The sequence below is a fragment of the Cupressus sempervirens genome, chromosome 4 (genome assembly GCF_028749045.1).
Source record: "Cupressus sempervirens isolate cs-2001-9-10 chromosome 4, ASM2874904v1, whole genome shotgun sequence".
Taxonomy (NCBI): domain Eukaryota; kingdom Viridiplantae; phylum Streptophyta; class Pinopsida; order Cupressales; family Cupressaceae; genus Cupressus; species Cupressus sempervirens.
Genome location: NC_143121.1, coordinates 182,790,549 through 182,805,802, shown reverse-complemented (window position 1 = coordinate 182,805,802; position 15,254 = coordinate 182,790,549). Strand labels below are relative to the sequence as shown.

At 35.1% G+C, this 15,254-nt stretch overlaps 1 protein-coding gene across 1 annotated transcript in view; it reads right to left on the bottom strand.

Annotated features, from left to right (window-relative positions):
- The window catches only part of LOC149560586 (uncharacterized), a 56,918-nt gene extending 42,299 nt beyond the window's left edge, over positions 1 to 14,619 (bottom strand). Inside the window, exon 1 of the mRNA XM_089827643.1 lies at positions 14,475 to 14,619. Within this exon, the coding sequence (XP_089683769.1) occupies positions 14,475 to 14,619 (145 nt within the window). The remainder of the gene's footprint in view (positions 1 to 14,474) is intronic.
- Positions 14,620 to 15,254: the final 635 nt, after the last annotated feature.

Sequence of the window (15,254 nt, the reverse complement as noted above, 5' to 3'; positions counted from 1 at the left end):
CAACATCCAACAAGAGTCCTAGATGACTCTATCCATTATAGATACTCCCCCATATAGGAAGCATCAACATTTAGTCCAGACAAACAATAGTGTTCGGTTACATTAGATTGATGCACTCTTGCATCTTCTACTTTGATATAGGAAGGGGCATACTCAAAAGTCTCTTTGGGAAGAGGCTTAGTGAAAATATCTGTAATTTTCTCTTTAGTGCTCAAATACTCCAATCTAATTTCCTTTTCTACAAATTTCTCTCTCAACATGTTTTCTTAATAGAAATGTGCTTGGTTTGAGAATGCAACATTGGATTTTTAGACATATTTACTATACTTGTGTTGTCACAATGTATGACAATAGGTTCATTGAACTCTATCCTTATATCCTTCAGCATTTGCTTCATCCAAACAACTTGATTACAATTTTTTGCTATTGCAACATATTTTTCTTCTATTTTACTTTGTGAGGTACAATCCTAGTTTTTTCTTAGCCAAGAAACCAATCTTCCTCCAAGAAAGAAAGCTTCACCACTGGGGTTCTTTCTACTATCAATAATTCTTTCCCAATCAATATTAATATAAGCATATAGAGTGAAATCATTAGATTTATCATACTACAATCTAAACTTAGGTTTTCTTTTAGGTATCTAATTATCCTTTTGACTTCTACATGACATGCTTCTCTAGGATGAGCTTAAAATCTTGCAACAATTCAAACTGCATTTTCTATATCTAGCCTTGTGTGAGTCAAATATTACAATCCTTCAATCATAGGTATGTACTTCTTCTACTCAACAATAGGTGTCTCATCCTTTGTAGCTAACTTGTGTCTAGTTATCGTAGGTGTTCCAATGGGTTTACATGTTTCCAAACCAAACCTTTTTAGTAATGTTTCAAATACTTAGTTTGAGAAATAAAGATTCCTTCTTTTTCCTACACAATTTGTAATCCTAGAAAATATTTCATTTCTCCTATCATACTCATTTCAAATTCCTTTTTCATTTCTTATGCAAACTTGTCAGTTTCATCACCATTTTCTCCAAATATGATATCATCAATAAATATTACCAAAATAGTTAATCCATCATCAATTTTGTTTCCAATAGGGATTATTGTTTGCCATACCTTTGCTATATCCAAGCTTTGTCAAATTCTTGTATAACCTTGCATACCAAGTTCTGGGTGCTTGCTTCAAGCCATATAATACTTTCTTCAATATGCATACTATGTCCTTGTCATATGTTAAAGGACAACCTTCAGGCTGTTCTATGTATACCTCTTCTTTTCTCCATTCAATAATTTTGACTTGACATTTATTTGATATACTTTGAATTTCTTGTATGCTGCATATAATAAGAATAATCTTCCTACTCCTATTCTTGTCATAGAAGCATAGGTTTCACCATAGTCTATTCTTTCTTGCTATGAGTAACCTTTACATACAAATCTTTCCTTGTTCCTTACAACTTTTCCTTGTTCATTCATGTTGTTCTTGAATGCCCATTTAGTTCCTATCACATTCTTATCTACTGGTTTGAAAACCAATTCTCACATGTCTCATTCTTTCCTATATGATCCAATTCTTCTTTCATAACTTGCTTCCAATAGTCATCTTTACATTGTTCATCTACATTCTTAGGTTCAACTTGAGATATCAAACATAGTTCATTGATTTTTCTTCTTGGCATTTTACTTTTATGTTTGCTTCCGATGATCTACTCAAGTGAATGATTCTTTTTCATATTCTTACTCAAAGTAGAAGTTGTTATCTCAACTCTTGGCTCTATTGAAGGTTTTGAGCTTTGTTCTTTCCTTAGCTCTCCTTCATTTTACAAATCATTGTTAGTTTCAAGGAATACTTCATCAGTCCTTGGTTTAGTAACAACACCATCATTTGAAATGTAATTAACTACTCTTTCTTGTATTTTAAATTTCTCATCAACTCTTACATTTGCACTTTTCATAATAGTCTTAGTTCTCATATTATAACATTTGTAAGCTTTTATTTTCAATTAATAACCAAGAAATATACCTTCATCGCTTCTAGCATCAAACTTGCCAATGTCATCATCTCTTTTGATATAACACTTACTGCCAAAATCTTTGAAATACTTAACTATAGGTGATTGACAAAACCATAGTTCATAAGGGGTCTTGTATGTGTCTTTCCTGATTTGCACTTTGTTCATAGTGGAGACTATTGTATTCATAGCTTCTTTCCAAAACATCTTGGATACATCATTCATAGCTAACATAGCTCTTGGTTCTTCTGTTACTGATCTATTTCTTCTTTTTGCTATACCATTCTATTCTAGGGTCCTCAGAGTTGATAACTATCTTTTGATTCCATTAGCTTCACAAAATTTTTAAAATCATTTGAAGTAAACTCTCTTCCTCTATTTGATCTTAAACATTTAGTCTTCATGCCAGATTCATTCTCAACTCTATTCTTGAATATCTTGAACTTATCAAATGCTTTAGATTTTTCTTTAAGAAATGCAACCCACATCATTCTAGAAATATCATCAACTAAAATCATCAAATACCTTTCACTATAGAATCCTTTAGTCTTCATAGGACTAATGAGATCTATATTTACAATCTCCAATTTCTCTATAGTAGTAAACTTCTTGCTCGAAAAATAAGTTTTGTTATGCTTTGTCAAAAGACACTCCTTGCAAATTGTGTTAAAATGCTTTATTATCTTACATAAATCCATAACTACAAACATACTACTAGTCTTCACAATGCTGTCAAAGTTTATATGAAAAAAATCTCTTATGACATAACCAACTGTCATCTAACTTTTCAACAAAAAAGTTATTTCAGTAGGATTCAACTAAAATACATTACCTCTTGATTTGGTTCTTGTCCCAATTACCTTTCCATCTTTGTCTTTGATCATGCATGTCTTTTTTGTGAATTGCAACTGATAACCTTTATCCATTAGTTGTCCAACACTCATAAGATTATGCTTTAATCTATCAACAAAATATACATCCTCAGTGTTAGTTTTACCATCAAGAGTTATAGATCCAATACCTTTAACATGGCATGCTGCATTATTTCCAACTCTGACAATGCCTCCATCCTAACTTTGGAAGTCAACAAACTTGTTCATATCACTACTCATATGATGTGAACAACCACTATCAATTATCAAATCAGATTTTTTTCAACTGATGATACCGAAGCTAATTATTTTGGACTTTCTTCTTTAATTGCTACAAATCCTATTTCATCATCACCAACACTTACTACTTGTTCATCAAATTCATCTTCTTCATTTTCATATAAACACTCTCTATCTCTTCTACGTTTGATATTTTCTTTATAAAATTTCTCTCATTTAGGACACTAAGATGCGTAATGAGAAAATTTGTTACAAGTCCAATATTTAAAGATTTTCTTACCATCCATTTCTCTTCCTACTAGAAGGGCTACTCCTTCTTCAATCTTTTTGTCCTCATCAAATCTTCTACTACTAGCAAAGTCTCCTTTAGCACTTATTCTCCTTGATACACTAGGTCGAATATTCAAGGCACTGGAAGCTCTTTCTATTCTTTTCAATTCACTAGACTGTTTAAATTCATTCTCAACTGCTTCAACTCTTCCAAGAAATGTCTCCTTTGTGAAGTCTTTGGTACAAGATATCAACAACTGTATCATTTGAACTGCTAACTTAAATGGTGATGTTAAGCTCTTCAATATCTTGCATATAACCTCATCATCTTCTTTAGTTCCTCCTTGGGCTTTGATACCTACATTAATTTTTGATATTCTACCTACATATGTTCTCATAGATTTGTCTTCCATCATTTTAGTATCTTGAAATGCACAAATCTAACTTTGTAGCCTCAATTTCTTAGAATTTTTATCACGTTCAAAACTATTTTTTAAATCTTTCTTAATCAAATGTGAAGTACCAAGTGATATTACATGGTTGTATTCAATTTAAGCAAGTGCAGACAATAGTGCTTCTCTAGCTCTCATGTTGCACATGAAAAGATCTCTTTCTTCCTCGGTAGTGTAGACACCTAAATTTTATTACACCACTTTGATAATCCTATTTAGTTATCTCTGAAGGCATCATTAATTAAATTCCTATTTAATTAATCCTTTTCCATCCCCTAGTTGATTAATCCTATTGAATCATCTATAGTCCTAATTGATAAATCAAATAACTTATCATTTATCAATTAAATCCTATTCATCTATCTAATTCCAAAATCCCCATTTATTAAATAAATCTATTTGATAAATAAATCCCTCAATCTAATAACCCCTAACCTATCCCTAACCCTTCATTTAGCCTAATCCACCCCATCCACCCATACTAACCAAGCTTAGCCACTAACTCACCCACCCTCATGAATGCCATCTACTTGCATATCTCTAACAAGCTTAATATAATCCTAAATCACCTCTAATCCCCCCCTAACCTTGTCACATTCCCTAAGAAAGCTTAAGACTTTCCTAAACCAAGCAAAGTCAACAATCTCAACTCCCTCCAAAATATCCCAACCACCCCACCACGAATGCTCTTACAGGGCCATAAAGACTCTTACAAACCCATTCATTGCTCTTACAAGCCATTTATGAGGATCTTTAAGGCCTTTAGCCAACTTTGTTGACTCATCCTTGCCCTTTCCTCCATCCACTCACCTTGTGACATGTGTCACTTCTTGATTGGCTATAAGGAAGCACAATCCATGTGCTCTCCTCTCATGCAATCTGAGCCCTCCATGAGCTTTTCCCCATCCTTGCATCTTAGCCCTCACTCCCTCAAGCCCTTAGCCTATAAATTGGATCCCCTCCCAAGCTATTTCATCACAATCCTTGAGCTAAAGTTATAATGCTAGTTTGAGAAATAAAAGCCTTAACCATACCCTTATAATGCCAAATTGAGAGCTCACAAAGCTACCAATTTTCCATTACCCATCCCCACCATTGAAGCAAATTTGAAGCTTGAGCATACATCCCAAATCCTATCAAATAGACTCATCCCTAAATCAAGTGACCATCCTCATTGGGAGAGCCATTCCATGGCTCATATTCTGATTTGAGGGTTTCACTTTGTCTATCTCATATGTTATGGTTCTTATGCTAGTTAATGCTTTTGTTTTTGAATAGATTAGTATTACTTGCTAACATATTTCTCATATATAGGTACAAGTTTTCAAATCACTTTTAATAGTGATTATCTTTGATGATTTTTTCAAAATCCAATATCATGGACCCATACACAATAAATGTGTCTTCATCTTTTCCTTTTAGCTATCATAATTTTTTTCTTTGAACTTTAGACTATCTTTCTTGAACATGTTCACCATGGATCTCCCAAATTTGTTAAACTTTATCTTGAAGTACCTGATGCTCTGATACCAATTGTTAGAAACAATAGTTCAATAAGATAATTGGGAGGGGGGGTGTGAATCAGTTATTCAATAATTAAAACATTTATCAACCTTAAACAATCTTATCCATTCAACAAAAGTAAATAGCAACTATAACGAGATGCACATAGAAAATTACACCATATATGTTAACTAGGGAAACCCTTGATTAGGGGGAAAACCTTGGTGGGAATGATGCCCACAAGATGATGTACTAATATAAATATTCCTTGTTAGAGGATGGACACTATTAGGAGTCTATTACAACATTTAGTACATATGAGTCCCATTTAGGAGACTTTGAATCCTTGTTAGAAGATTCCAACCATATTAGGAGTTGTAGAAGACATAAAGTCCCACTATCCAAATAGTTTGTGGGGAAAGACCATTGAATTCACTGTCCAAATGATCTCTCAAGTATTCCTTGTAGAATAATTGTATTTATTTTACTTTAAATTCTTTCCTCTCTCCTATCAACTAGACCAATCACTATTAGACCTTGTAGACTAGGTCACAAACCTCAGATCCAAGTATCAACCTTTGGACCACACAATAAAACCTCAACAATGAAGTTTTCTTCTCTTCCACTCTACTCTACTTAACTTCACATTTCACTCTTTGTGTTGCTTACAATCATTTTCTTTCCTCCATACACCATTCTAAATGATAAAGGAAAATATCCTTTCTTTATATAGAGTCCATAAAACAATCCTCTAAGTCGGTTGTTACATCTTCTCAATTAATTATTACAGGACCACATTAAGAAAATGTTACACTTAGCAATAACATTAATCTTTTGCCTTCCAACTTGAATAACTTTCCATACATATAATGTTATGATGAATGATCTTAGCCACATCATCACCAAAATGTCTTCTTCACATCTTTAGCTTTGGCTTCTCAGAATAAAAAACTCTACTAAGAGACATAACAAGTCTAGCAAAACACACTTCTGTAAACTCAATCTTAGAACAGTCTTCACTGAAACTTGCATAACTTCTTCTAGACTTAATTTATCTTATGCTTCTGAGGTTAGCTGTATATACAAGACACATAGTATAAGATCCCTTTAACCTCACTACTAAAAGTACTCAATGATCTATTCACACCAACTTGATCTTTACCACTATTCTTCTGTCAAATGCCACATAAAACTTTTATGTTGACATCAATGACAAACACATTCATGAATGCAACACATTATCATGATAATGATCTAATTATATTTCTATAATACTCCCCCATAGAAATATCATTAGCATTCATGCTTCCAACAAAATCTACATAATTCAACTGTATGATGAGTTTGAAGCTTACATAGCTATATGTCTTTGCCATTATTGTCAAAGAGGGAGAGATTACTAAAGATGGAAAGATTACTTCAAGAGGGAGAAACCTACTAAGGGAGATATTACTTAAAAGAGATCAATTACTACAGAGAGAGATGATGGAAATAAAGATTATTATCAAAGAGTGAGAAATTGAGAGAATTGAGAAAAGAGAATCAAAGTGAAATCTTTTGTATTGTATGGTATCTCAACATTTACTAGTATTGAGATATTTGAGATGTTTCCATCAATGCCAAAGAGTAAGATTGTTAGAAACTTACAATTGGAATAAATTTTGTTTTGTCATTGATGTCAATTATATTGATGAGACATATTGCTACCTAATCTAAATGTCATATCTATTTGATTGATGTAGAGGATTTGAGAAGTCAATCATAACAATAGCACCTAGACCAAAGGTTGAAGTTATATTAATATGAAAAGGGAGTTACAATGGACATTTGATTAGATAGACTTTGATAAAGCAAAGTAATTTTTTATATCAAGAAAGCTAAGCCAAGCTGAACAAAAGAGTAAAATTCTAAGGAATGCCAAGTAATGCTAATATCAACTAAGCTACAATTAGTATCAAACAAATCTATTGTTGACCAAGCATTATCATCGACTAAGAAAGATAGTTGATGCCGAGCTAGAAAGCATTACAGGGATTGAGTAACTCAGTGATGACTGAATATTAAAATTTAGAGATTGTTGAGTGATAATAAGGGAATAAACTCAAGGAAATTGTGACATCAAGTCGATACAGTTGATCTCTTGGGAGATGTAAACTATGTTGATGATAAGATTGATGAGTTAGATCATTAAATTCGAGGTGAAGATTAGGTAAAGACCTAATAGAAAAATTCTAGAGAAGTTTCTAGAGGAATATCAAGAAGATGGATACATATAGTGCATCAAGTTGAAATTGACCATAAACCCTAAGATCTATAGTGGAGGTGGGAAATAGTAAAGTAAAAATTGCCTATTCAAAGAGGTACAAAGCCAAAAAAATCATCAAGAAATCATGAGATCAAAGAAGTGCAAGTGCATAAGGAACATACATACAAAGGTGGATTAAAAATGCACAAATGTGTGAGTGAGTGTGAAGGTAAAGGAGAAATCTTGTAGATATGATGCTTTTATTGATAAGTGAATCAAAGTAGAAGGCTTAAGTGTTGTTGAGATGAGTTAAATGATTGCTTGAAGGGTGTCTAAGAAATTCAACATCAGAGATGTCAATGGAAAGCTTATCAGTAAACTAACATAAGGATGGAGCAAAGATTTGAACCTACAAATGTGAGTTGTAATCACAGATCAAAACCTATTATTTTATTTCTTATCATTGTAAATCTTTTTTATAGAAATACTTTTAATAGAGGTTGACCTAACATTCATTTTAAGACTTAATTGTCTATGTATATCCTTTGACAAGGTGACATTCTAATGTAATTATCAAAGTCCTCTAGAAAGCCCACTTCTAAAAAAGTGATTAAATCCTTTAACAAAGTCACATTTGATAATGTGTTTTGTAACCTTTAATATGGCTGGCTCCTAATAGGCCTCACGTCAAAATAGTGAAGACGAGTGACATGTTGCTAGTAGTGTTTGTTGGAAATTCTTTAGAATAACTAAGAGGGGGGGTGAATTAGTTATTCAAGGTCCAAATGTCCTATTAAAACTTTTCACTAAGTATAGTGAGCCCATTCAACCATTCATTCATCCAAGCTTTAACTTATTTAATCAACAAGTTACTATAAATAAACATGCAATCATAACACATAAGAAATCAACACATAACATAGTGATTTATGTGGAAACCCAATTTGAGAAAAACCACCAATAACATGCTACTCCATTCACACTCTTCTAAAGTGATGCCCTGTGAAAGGCCCACCCTATTAAAGGCTTACAACACACTGCTAAATGTGACCTTGTTAGAGGATTTAATGCCACCCTATTAAAGGATTTACAAATGGATATTAAACTAACCTAAGTCCATAGGATTTTCATATCTAATACAATTGATAGAGAGTATTAGAAAAATATTTGACCTGACTACAACATACAACTTAACTTGTAGATCTCAGATCACTTCTCAGCTCATACCATTGCCTGGCCTTCAATCTTTGCAACTCTGAAAGCTTGCCCTCTTTTCAATCTTAGTCTCCTTGAGTCTCCATGTTCAATGTAGTATTGCAATCATCTCTTCTGACCACTTGTAGAAGTAGATCCTCTATGCTCTTCCTTCTCCTAGATGTCTTCTCATTGACACCCTTCTAAGCAGTCTATAATTTGGAACTTCAACAACAACAACATCAACAACATTTGCTTCTTGGTCTATGACTCCTTAAATAGAAGTCTTGGAGTTCTTTTCCTGCTTGATTCTTCCATTCTTTAATTTCAATTCATATGGATTAGGTAGGATTCATTGCATCTAACCCATATTTTGTTTTCTCTGGAAACTTCTTGAATAATCCTCTTGAATTTGCTTTAAAATGGTTTACATAGAATTCTGTGCCACCAGCTCATCATCCTTATCTTCTAACTCATTCACACAATTCAAGGTAAGCACTTTGTTAACTCAGATTTGGCGAATCTTTGTCATTTGAAATAATGCAGCAGCTTGACACTATTTAAATAGTGGTGCTTGGAACATACTGTGTTATTGGGCATCAACTATGTTTTTCCTGATGCTCAGCACTTGAAGATCACTCAACATGCACTACAATTTTCTATTACTTGGCACTTGAACTTCACTCAGCACCTAAAGATTAGTTGGCACCCACTAGAATTTTTTGTTACTTGACTCCAACTGAGAATTTGCTCAGCTTCAACTAACTTTCTTGGCACCCACTAATGATCTTAGTTTAATCTTTGTAGTCAACTTTGTTACAACTTCTTCCTGCAATGTTTATAAGTGTGACCAACCTCTATATCTTTGATTATGTTATCAGTACATCATTTAACCATTGTCATAATTGATCCTTGCACTTCATTACAACATCATAACTCAACCTTTCCCTTAGGTACTCTTGTTACATCTTGTTGATCAAATCTTCTTCATCAATCAACTAAGTGGTAGTATTTGGATCTTATAAGAAAATTTCATTCCTACAAATAGCAAGTTTGACATCAATGAAAAAACCATTATTGAGAACAACAATCTTTCTTCTTTCCAACAATCTCCTTCTTTGATCTTCAACAATGAGCTCTTCAATCAGATTTCCAACAGTGTTTCTCCAAATCAAGTTTCCACATAAAATATTAGTGTCAAATTGTGATGAATTATTTATGTGTTTTACATTTGATAATGTTTACATCATGTAATGCAAGTTATGTTTATGACTATTTTTCAATAGAGACCAAGCAATAGCATGATAAGAAGAATAGTGAGTGTTTATTTTTTAATTTTTCAAGTGGTACATATTGACCTTGGCTATCTGATTCACCCCCTCTCTTAGTTATTCTAAAAATTTATAACTAAGGGCCATATTTCCAATGCCCTGCAATGCTTGGATACTTTCTCCCTTGCCTCTAGGTATGTTATTCAATTGCACAAGATCCTTTACTATAGACAATTTTTTTGCTAGGCCTTCAATAGATGAAATGATATGTGTGGAAATGAATGCAACATGGAGAAATTTTTCATTTTTTCGGCATTCCCTTTACTTTTCAAGATTCCTTGATGGAGCTGTGGAATACTGTCCTAGCTAGGATTGACAAGAAGTTGGAATATTGGATTGAACCAAACCTCTCTCCCTTGCAGGAAAATTTTAGATTTGTTCTAAAGTGTTGGATGGCATGCATGTATAGTACTCCTCGTGTTGGGCCCCTTCTAAAGCTTTAGACCTGGAGCTTGAATGTCACTAAAGGGATTTCGTCTGGGCCTCTAATGGTGTGAATCATGGCTTTCAAAGAGTTGCTTGGGATGTTTTTTTTCTACCCAAGGGCTCTAGTGGTCTTGGGTTTCTTTCCATTGGAAAGTAGGGGATTGACCTTTGTGCCAAGAGGGTCATTCGATCTCTCACTAGTGATGGGACCTAGAAAGTTTTGTTGCAACACTACATTTCTACAAGCTTTCTAGTTAACTGAACAACTAGGAATGAGATTAGCTTTCAAACCTTTGTTGTGACCACTAAATCCATACAAATTTAGGGCACCTTTTTTGCTAAAAGAACTTGAAAAGATTTGGAACCCATCAAACCTTGGCTTCATTGGGCAAGTCATGAGTTTTGAGATGGGCTTTCTATGAATCATCAAAACTTGTAGTGGTATCCTTTATTTGTAGTTCAAGGCATTCCTCTGGCTAAAATTCAAGGAGCTAGGGCACTGCACTTATTTAGAAGGGGAAGTAAGACACCAAAAGATCTCTTTCCATAGTTTCTATGAGCCTTCACTCATGGGAGGACCTATAGGTTCAGCATAAGCTTTCTTGTCCATATCAACACATTGTTGATCTTCTAGTTTTTGTGGTACCTCCCCATATGTTGCACAAGCTTGGTATTTAGTTATCTCACCCATACTATAAGGATTGGAAGTGGTATCCTACCACTCCTTTGACTAGTTATAAACCCAAGTTGGGCTATCGGTGGCTAGTTCCCCACCTCTTGATGATTGAAACTCTCAACCAACATTGGAATTTGTAGTCCTCTCACAAAAATTGGAGTCTTAGATTTTCTACATTTTGGCACGTTATCACAGAGCCTTGAAGATAACTGACTTTACTTGACCGTGTCTCTATTTCTAGGGATTGATGTTGGGCCCTCTACTCTAACATATAGGTGTTGTGGAGCCTAGATGTCTATTTTGTGGCTAGCTAGAAAGCTTCCTACATATTTTTTGATTCTACAGGAAAGCTCTAAATTACTAGCTTTAGATTTATAATTTTTTAAAACCTTTCTACCCAGAGGCCTTTTCCTAGCATATGGTTGTGCTGGGAGATGCACAACCAGACTCCGTTTTAAGTATTCTTGGATATGGAATACTTTAAGATTGGAGATTTCGTTTACTATATGGAAAGACTACAATGCTATTTTAATCTCTCACAATTTTCTTGATATACATGTTTATATGTACAGTAAGGCATGTATTTGTAATAATTTCATGATGTAGATTCACTCACCAACAAGAGCTTTTGGCTCATTGGGGTAATGCCCCTTGTATGGTCACCTGTGCACTGCCAGATACTAGAGTAGTTCATTGCAACCCTCTCATAATTGTCCTAGTGGAAGTGTTTGTGGTCATCACCACTCGGCCTCACCTCCACAGAGGATGGGTTCAGGTTGGTTCTTGGTGGCTCCTCCTACTACTACCAATGTGGGTTGGACCTCTATCCATAGAGACCCTAAATGAGCATTCCCTTGGGTGGACTTATCTATCTCTCTACCTAGGCTGGAGGGAGAAAAAGAAAAAGATGATGCTACTGCCACCCCTGCTAATGGTTTGGCTCCCCGTGAGGCATCTGCCGACCCCACAAATTTTTGGGTTTTGATGATAAATATGCTCCCTTAGTTGGAATTTATCTTGTAGCTTCAGGCTTTATTTCTTTTACTTTAATGTTTTTTTGATGAATAGTTGTTTTACCCTGCCTCGTGCCGAGTAAACTTGTGGGGTAATCTTGTATCCCTTGACCCTTCTTTTTTGGATATGTATCTTTAATATTTAATTAATAGAGAAGGTCTATTAATAAAAATTTATCAAAACTCTTAAATTAAATTAATAAGTTGCAAATATACTCAAATCTGTTTTTTTTTTTTTCTTTTTTTTTTAAAATTGCACCTAATAGATGTGATATTACTTGTCATGATAGGAGCTAAAAATTTGAAGACAAGATAATGAAGATTAATAGAACCCTTTCAAAGGATGGAGAATGTTTACTAGCAATCCTACATTAGTTCTATCTTAGTGTGCAATAGGTACTAGATGTGGAAATTCATTTACACATTTTTTGATTTATTTTTCATACATTTATGTAGTACATGGGATTAATTGTCAAGAATTTATTTGGCACATTTAGCAAATGATTTTGCTTGTGCAATGAAAGTCTCAATGAAGAATTGAATTTTTTTTTATAAAGATAGATATAAGGGAATACAAAAAGATCAAAGGGATAAGAAAAGAGATAACCAATGAGATACATGTAGAAAAGATATGAATAGGTAAACATTTGTGTTGGCTATGAGAGTCTAATAAACAAAAGGGGGTTAGAACATCATTATTTGACTTATATGAAATCTTTTTGAAAATTCTCTCTCTACACATGAACAAATTTATGAAATAAAACCTAAATTTTAACTATAACTCATTCATTTATCTAAAGAGATAAAAACAATTATATCAAATTTAATAACTTACTCTAACAACTTTGTCAATTTAACTATACATGTTTCTATAAGCTTTAATTTATTATTATTATTTTCACTACAAAGTTACTACATAAGAGTTAAGTAAAATCCATGATTATAATAATGTATAGTTTTTAGGAAACAAGATTGAAAATGACAAGGAAAATTAAAACTAATATAGTTTTTGATTAGGAAAATAGGTATTGAGAGGACCTGAAACCCCATACAGATGGATTTTGGCGGGTGTCCAAAACCCACAAGACATGACGCTTCCTAGGATAGGGACATATTCCCAAATCCAGAAGAAAAGAAAAATAGCCAAGAGAAGAAGAACATCCACAGAACAGACTGCAAACATAGGTAATAAAGGAGCCAAAGACCCCAAACTATTACCAGATCAGCATAGAGAAACAACCACTAACAACCTGCTCACCCCGGTAGCATTTAGGGCCAACAAACAAGCTAACCACTGAAACTACTGCACAAAGATAGGAAGATAAAGCTAGAGCAGCACGCAGGGCCAGGAGGAAAGAAACCCCCCTTTCACACTGATACAACTTGCTAGACAATGGATGAGAAAGTTAGAGATCATTGGCATACACATGACTCTCCAGTTATGGACAAGCCCAAAAGGGTTTTGAAAGGCTCCCCCAACCTTTAATGAAGAGGAAGGAGAGGGGAACACTCCCCTCACTACCTATTCACAGCTAGCCCGACAAAAAATAATACGATCAATGATCACAGGCTTTAAAGAAAATCTCCAGCAGTGGCCACCCAAACCTCCAAATCTCCAACCCACCTCTTCCAACCGACTTCTTGCCACCTCTATAGGCTAAGCCTCCACCTCTAAAAGAACTTCCACCTCAAAAGGAAGTATGAAAGAGGAATGAAGATTTAGGGAAAAAAATCCAAAGGTCAGGAAGAACCACCACAGAAGCTAGGGGATAGCCCTGCAAAGGCCTCCCCTCGAAGGGATTTGAGAATGAACATCTCCTTCCAATAGAAAAAACCATAGCAAAAGATAAATAACAAGAAATGGAGCAGTTGCATCATAACACTTTGGGCATAACCCATATAACTTCCCCGTAGAAGAAAACTCGCCTAGACACAACCAGCCACCAAAAGACAATATGAAAAGTGGAACCTTCCAAAGAAACTAAGATCCCTCCTACAATAGAAATCCTCCTCTATCAAACTTTTGTCCACCTCCATAGGAGCTTTCACCTCCAAAGAAAGCCAGAGTAAGGGAACAAAGTGGCAAGAAAAGCACCCCCACCATATTGCTTAAAGAATAGAGCCCACCTCTAAAGGGTTTGACCCCACCTAAATAGGGGCAAGGCTGGAAGAAATCCAGGAGGAACATGATTTTTAGGACTAACAAGGAGCTTGAGCCAATAGAAAAATCCAAAAGACCAGGATCCACTAGCACCCTTGCCCCAAAAGCCATAACCCCAACAGCCTCCTTCACCCCTACAGCGTCCGAGGCCAAAATCTCTACAAGAAAGGTAGAGGACCCTATGAAAAGGATCCCAAGCACAAGCAGAGAGAGAGCAACCATCGAAACCAAATGAGAGGCAGCCTATGAACTCTCCAACTCCCCAACAACCCAAATAATAGGGAAAGTAACCTCCCCCTAGCAAATATAATCTAGGAGAGCAGAACCCCCCGCATAAGGAGACATAGAGGATGAGAGAGGAGATCCCCAAACACAAAGCCAAAAGCCCCCATCCTAAAGACCACCCACAACCCCATCTGGGTCAATGCATAAAATGGTGATGCCACCATCACCAACGACAAAGCCAGGGAAAACTCCCACTCTGCATCCTCCCACGCTTCCATCTATGCAGTCAACAGTCAAATGGGGTGCCCACATGGAAGCCCCAGTCGTGAAGCAACACCAGGAAGGCCAAGAAAGGGCCTGCAGACCCAAGCTCCCGAAGCCAGACATAGAAACAACCTGGGAGACCAACCTTGCTGCATCTTCATCCGCCTCACCATCGTCTTCTTCCTCCTGATCAACATTCAAAATCTCGCTCCCGCTCCCTCTCCTCTTCCCGCTTGCCATGACAAATAGAGAATGCTCGACATTAAAACTAATATAGTTATCACACAAAACTATTAGTGTTAAATTACATATGATTTGTGTGTAAGTTATGTGAATCTATAATAGCTAACCCATATTTTAAAATCTAG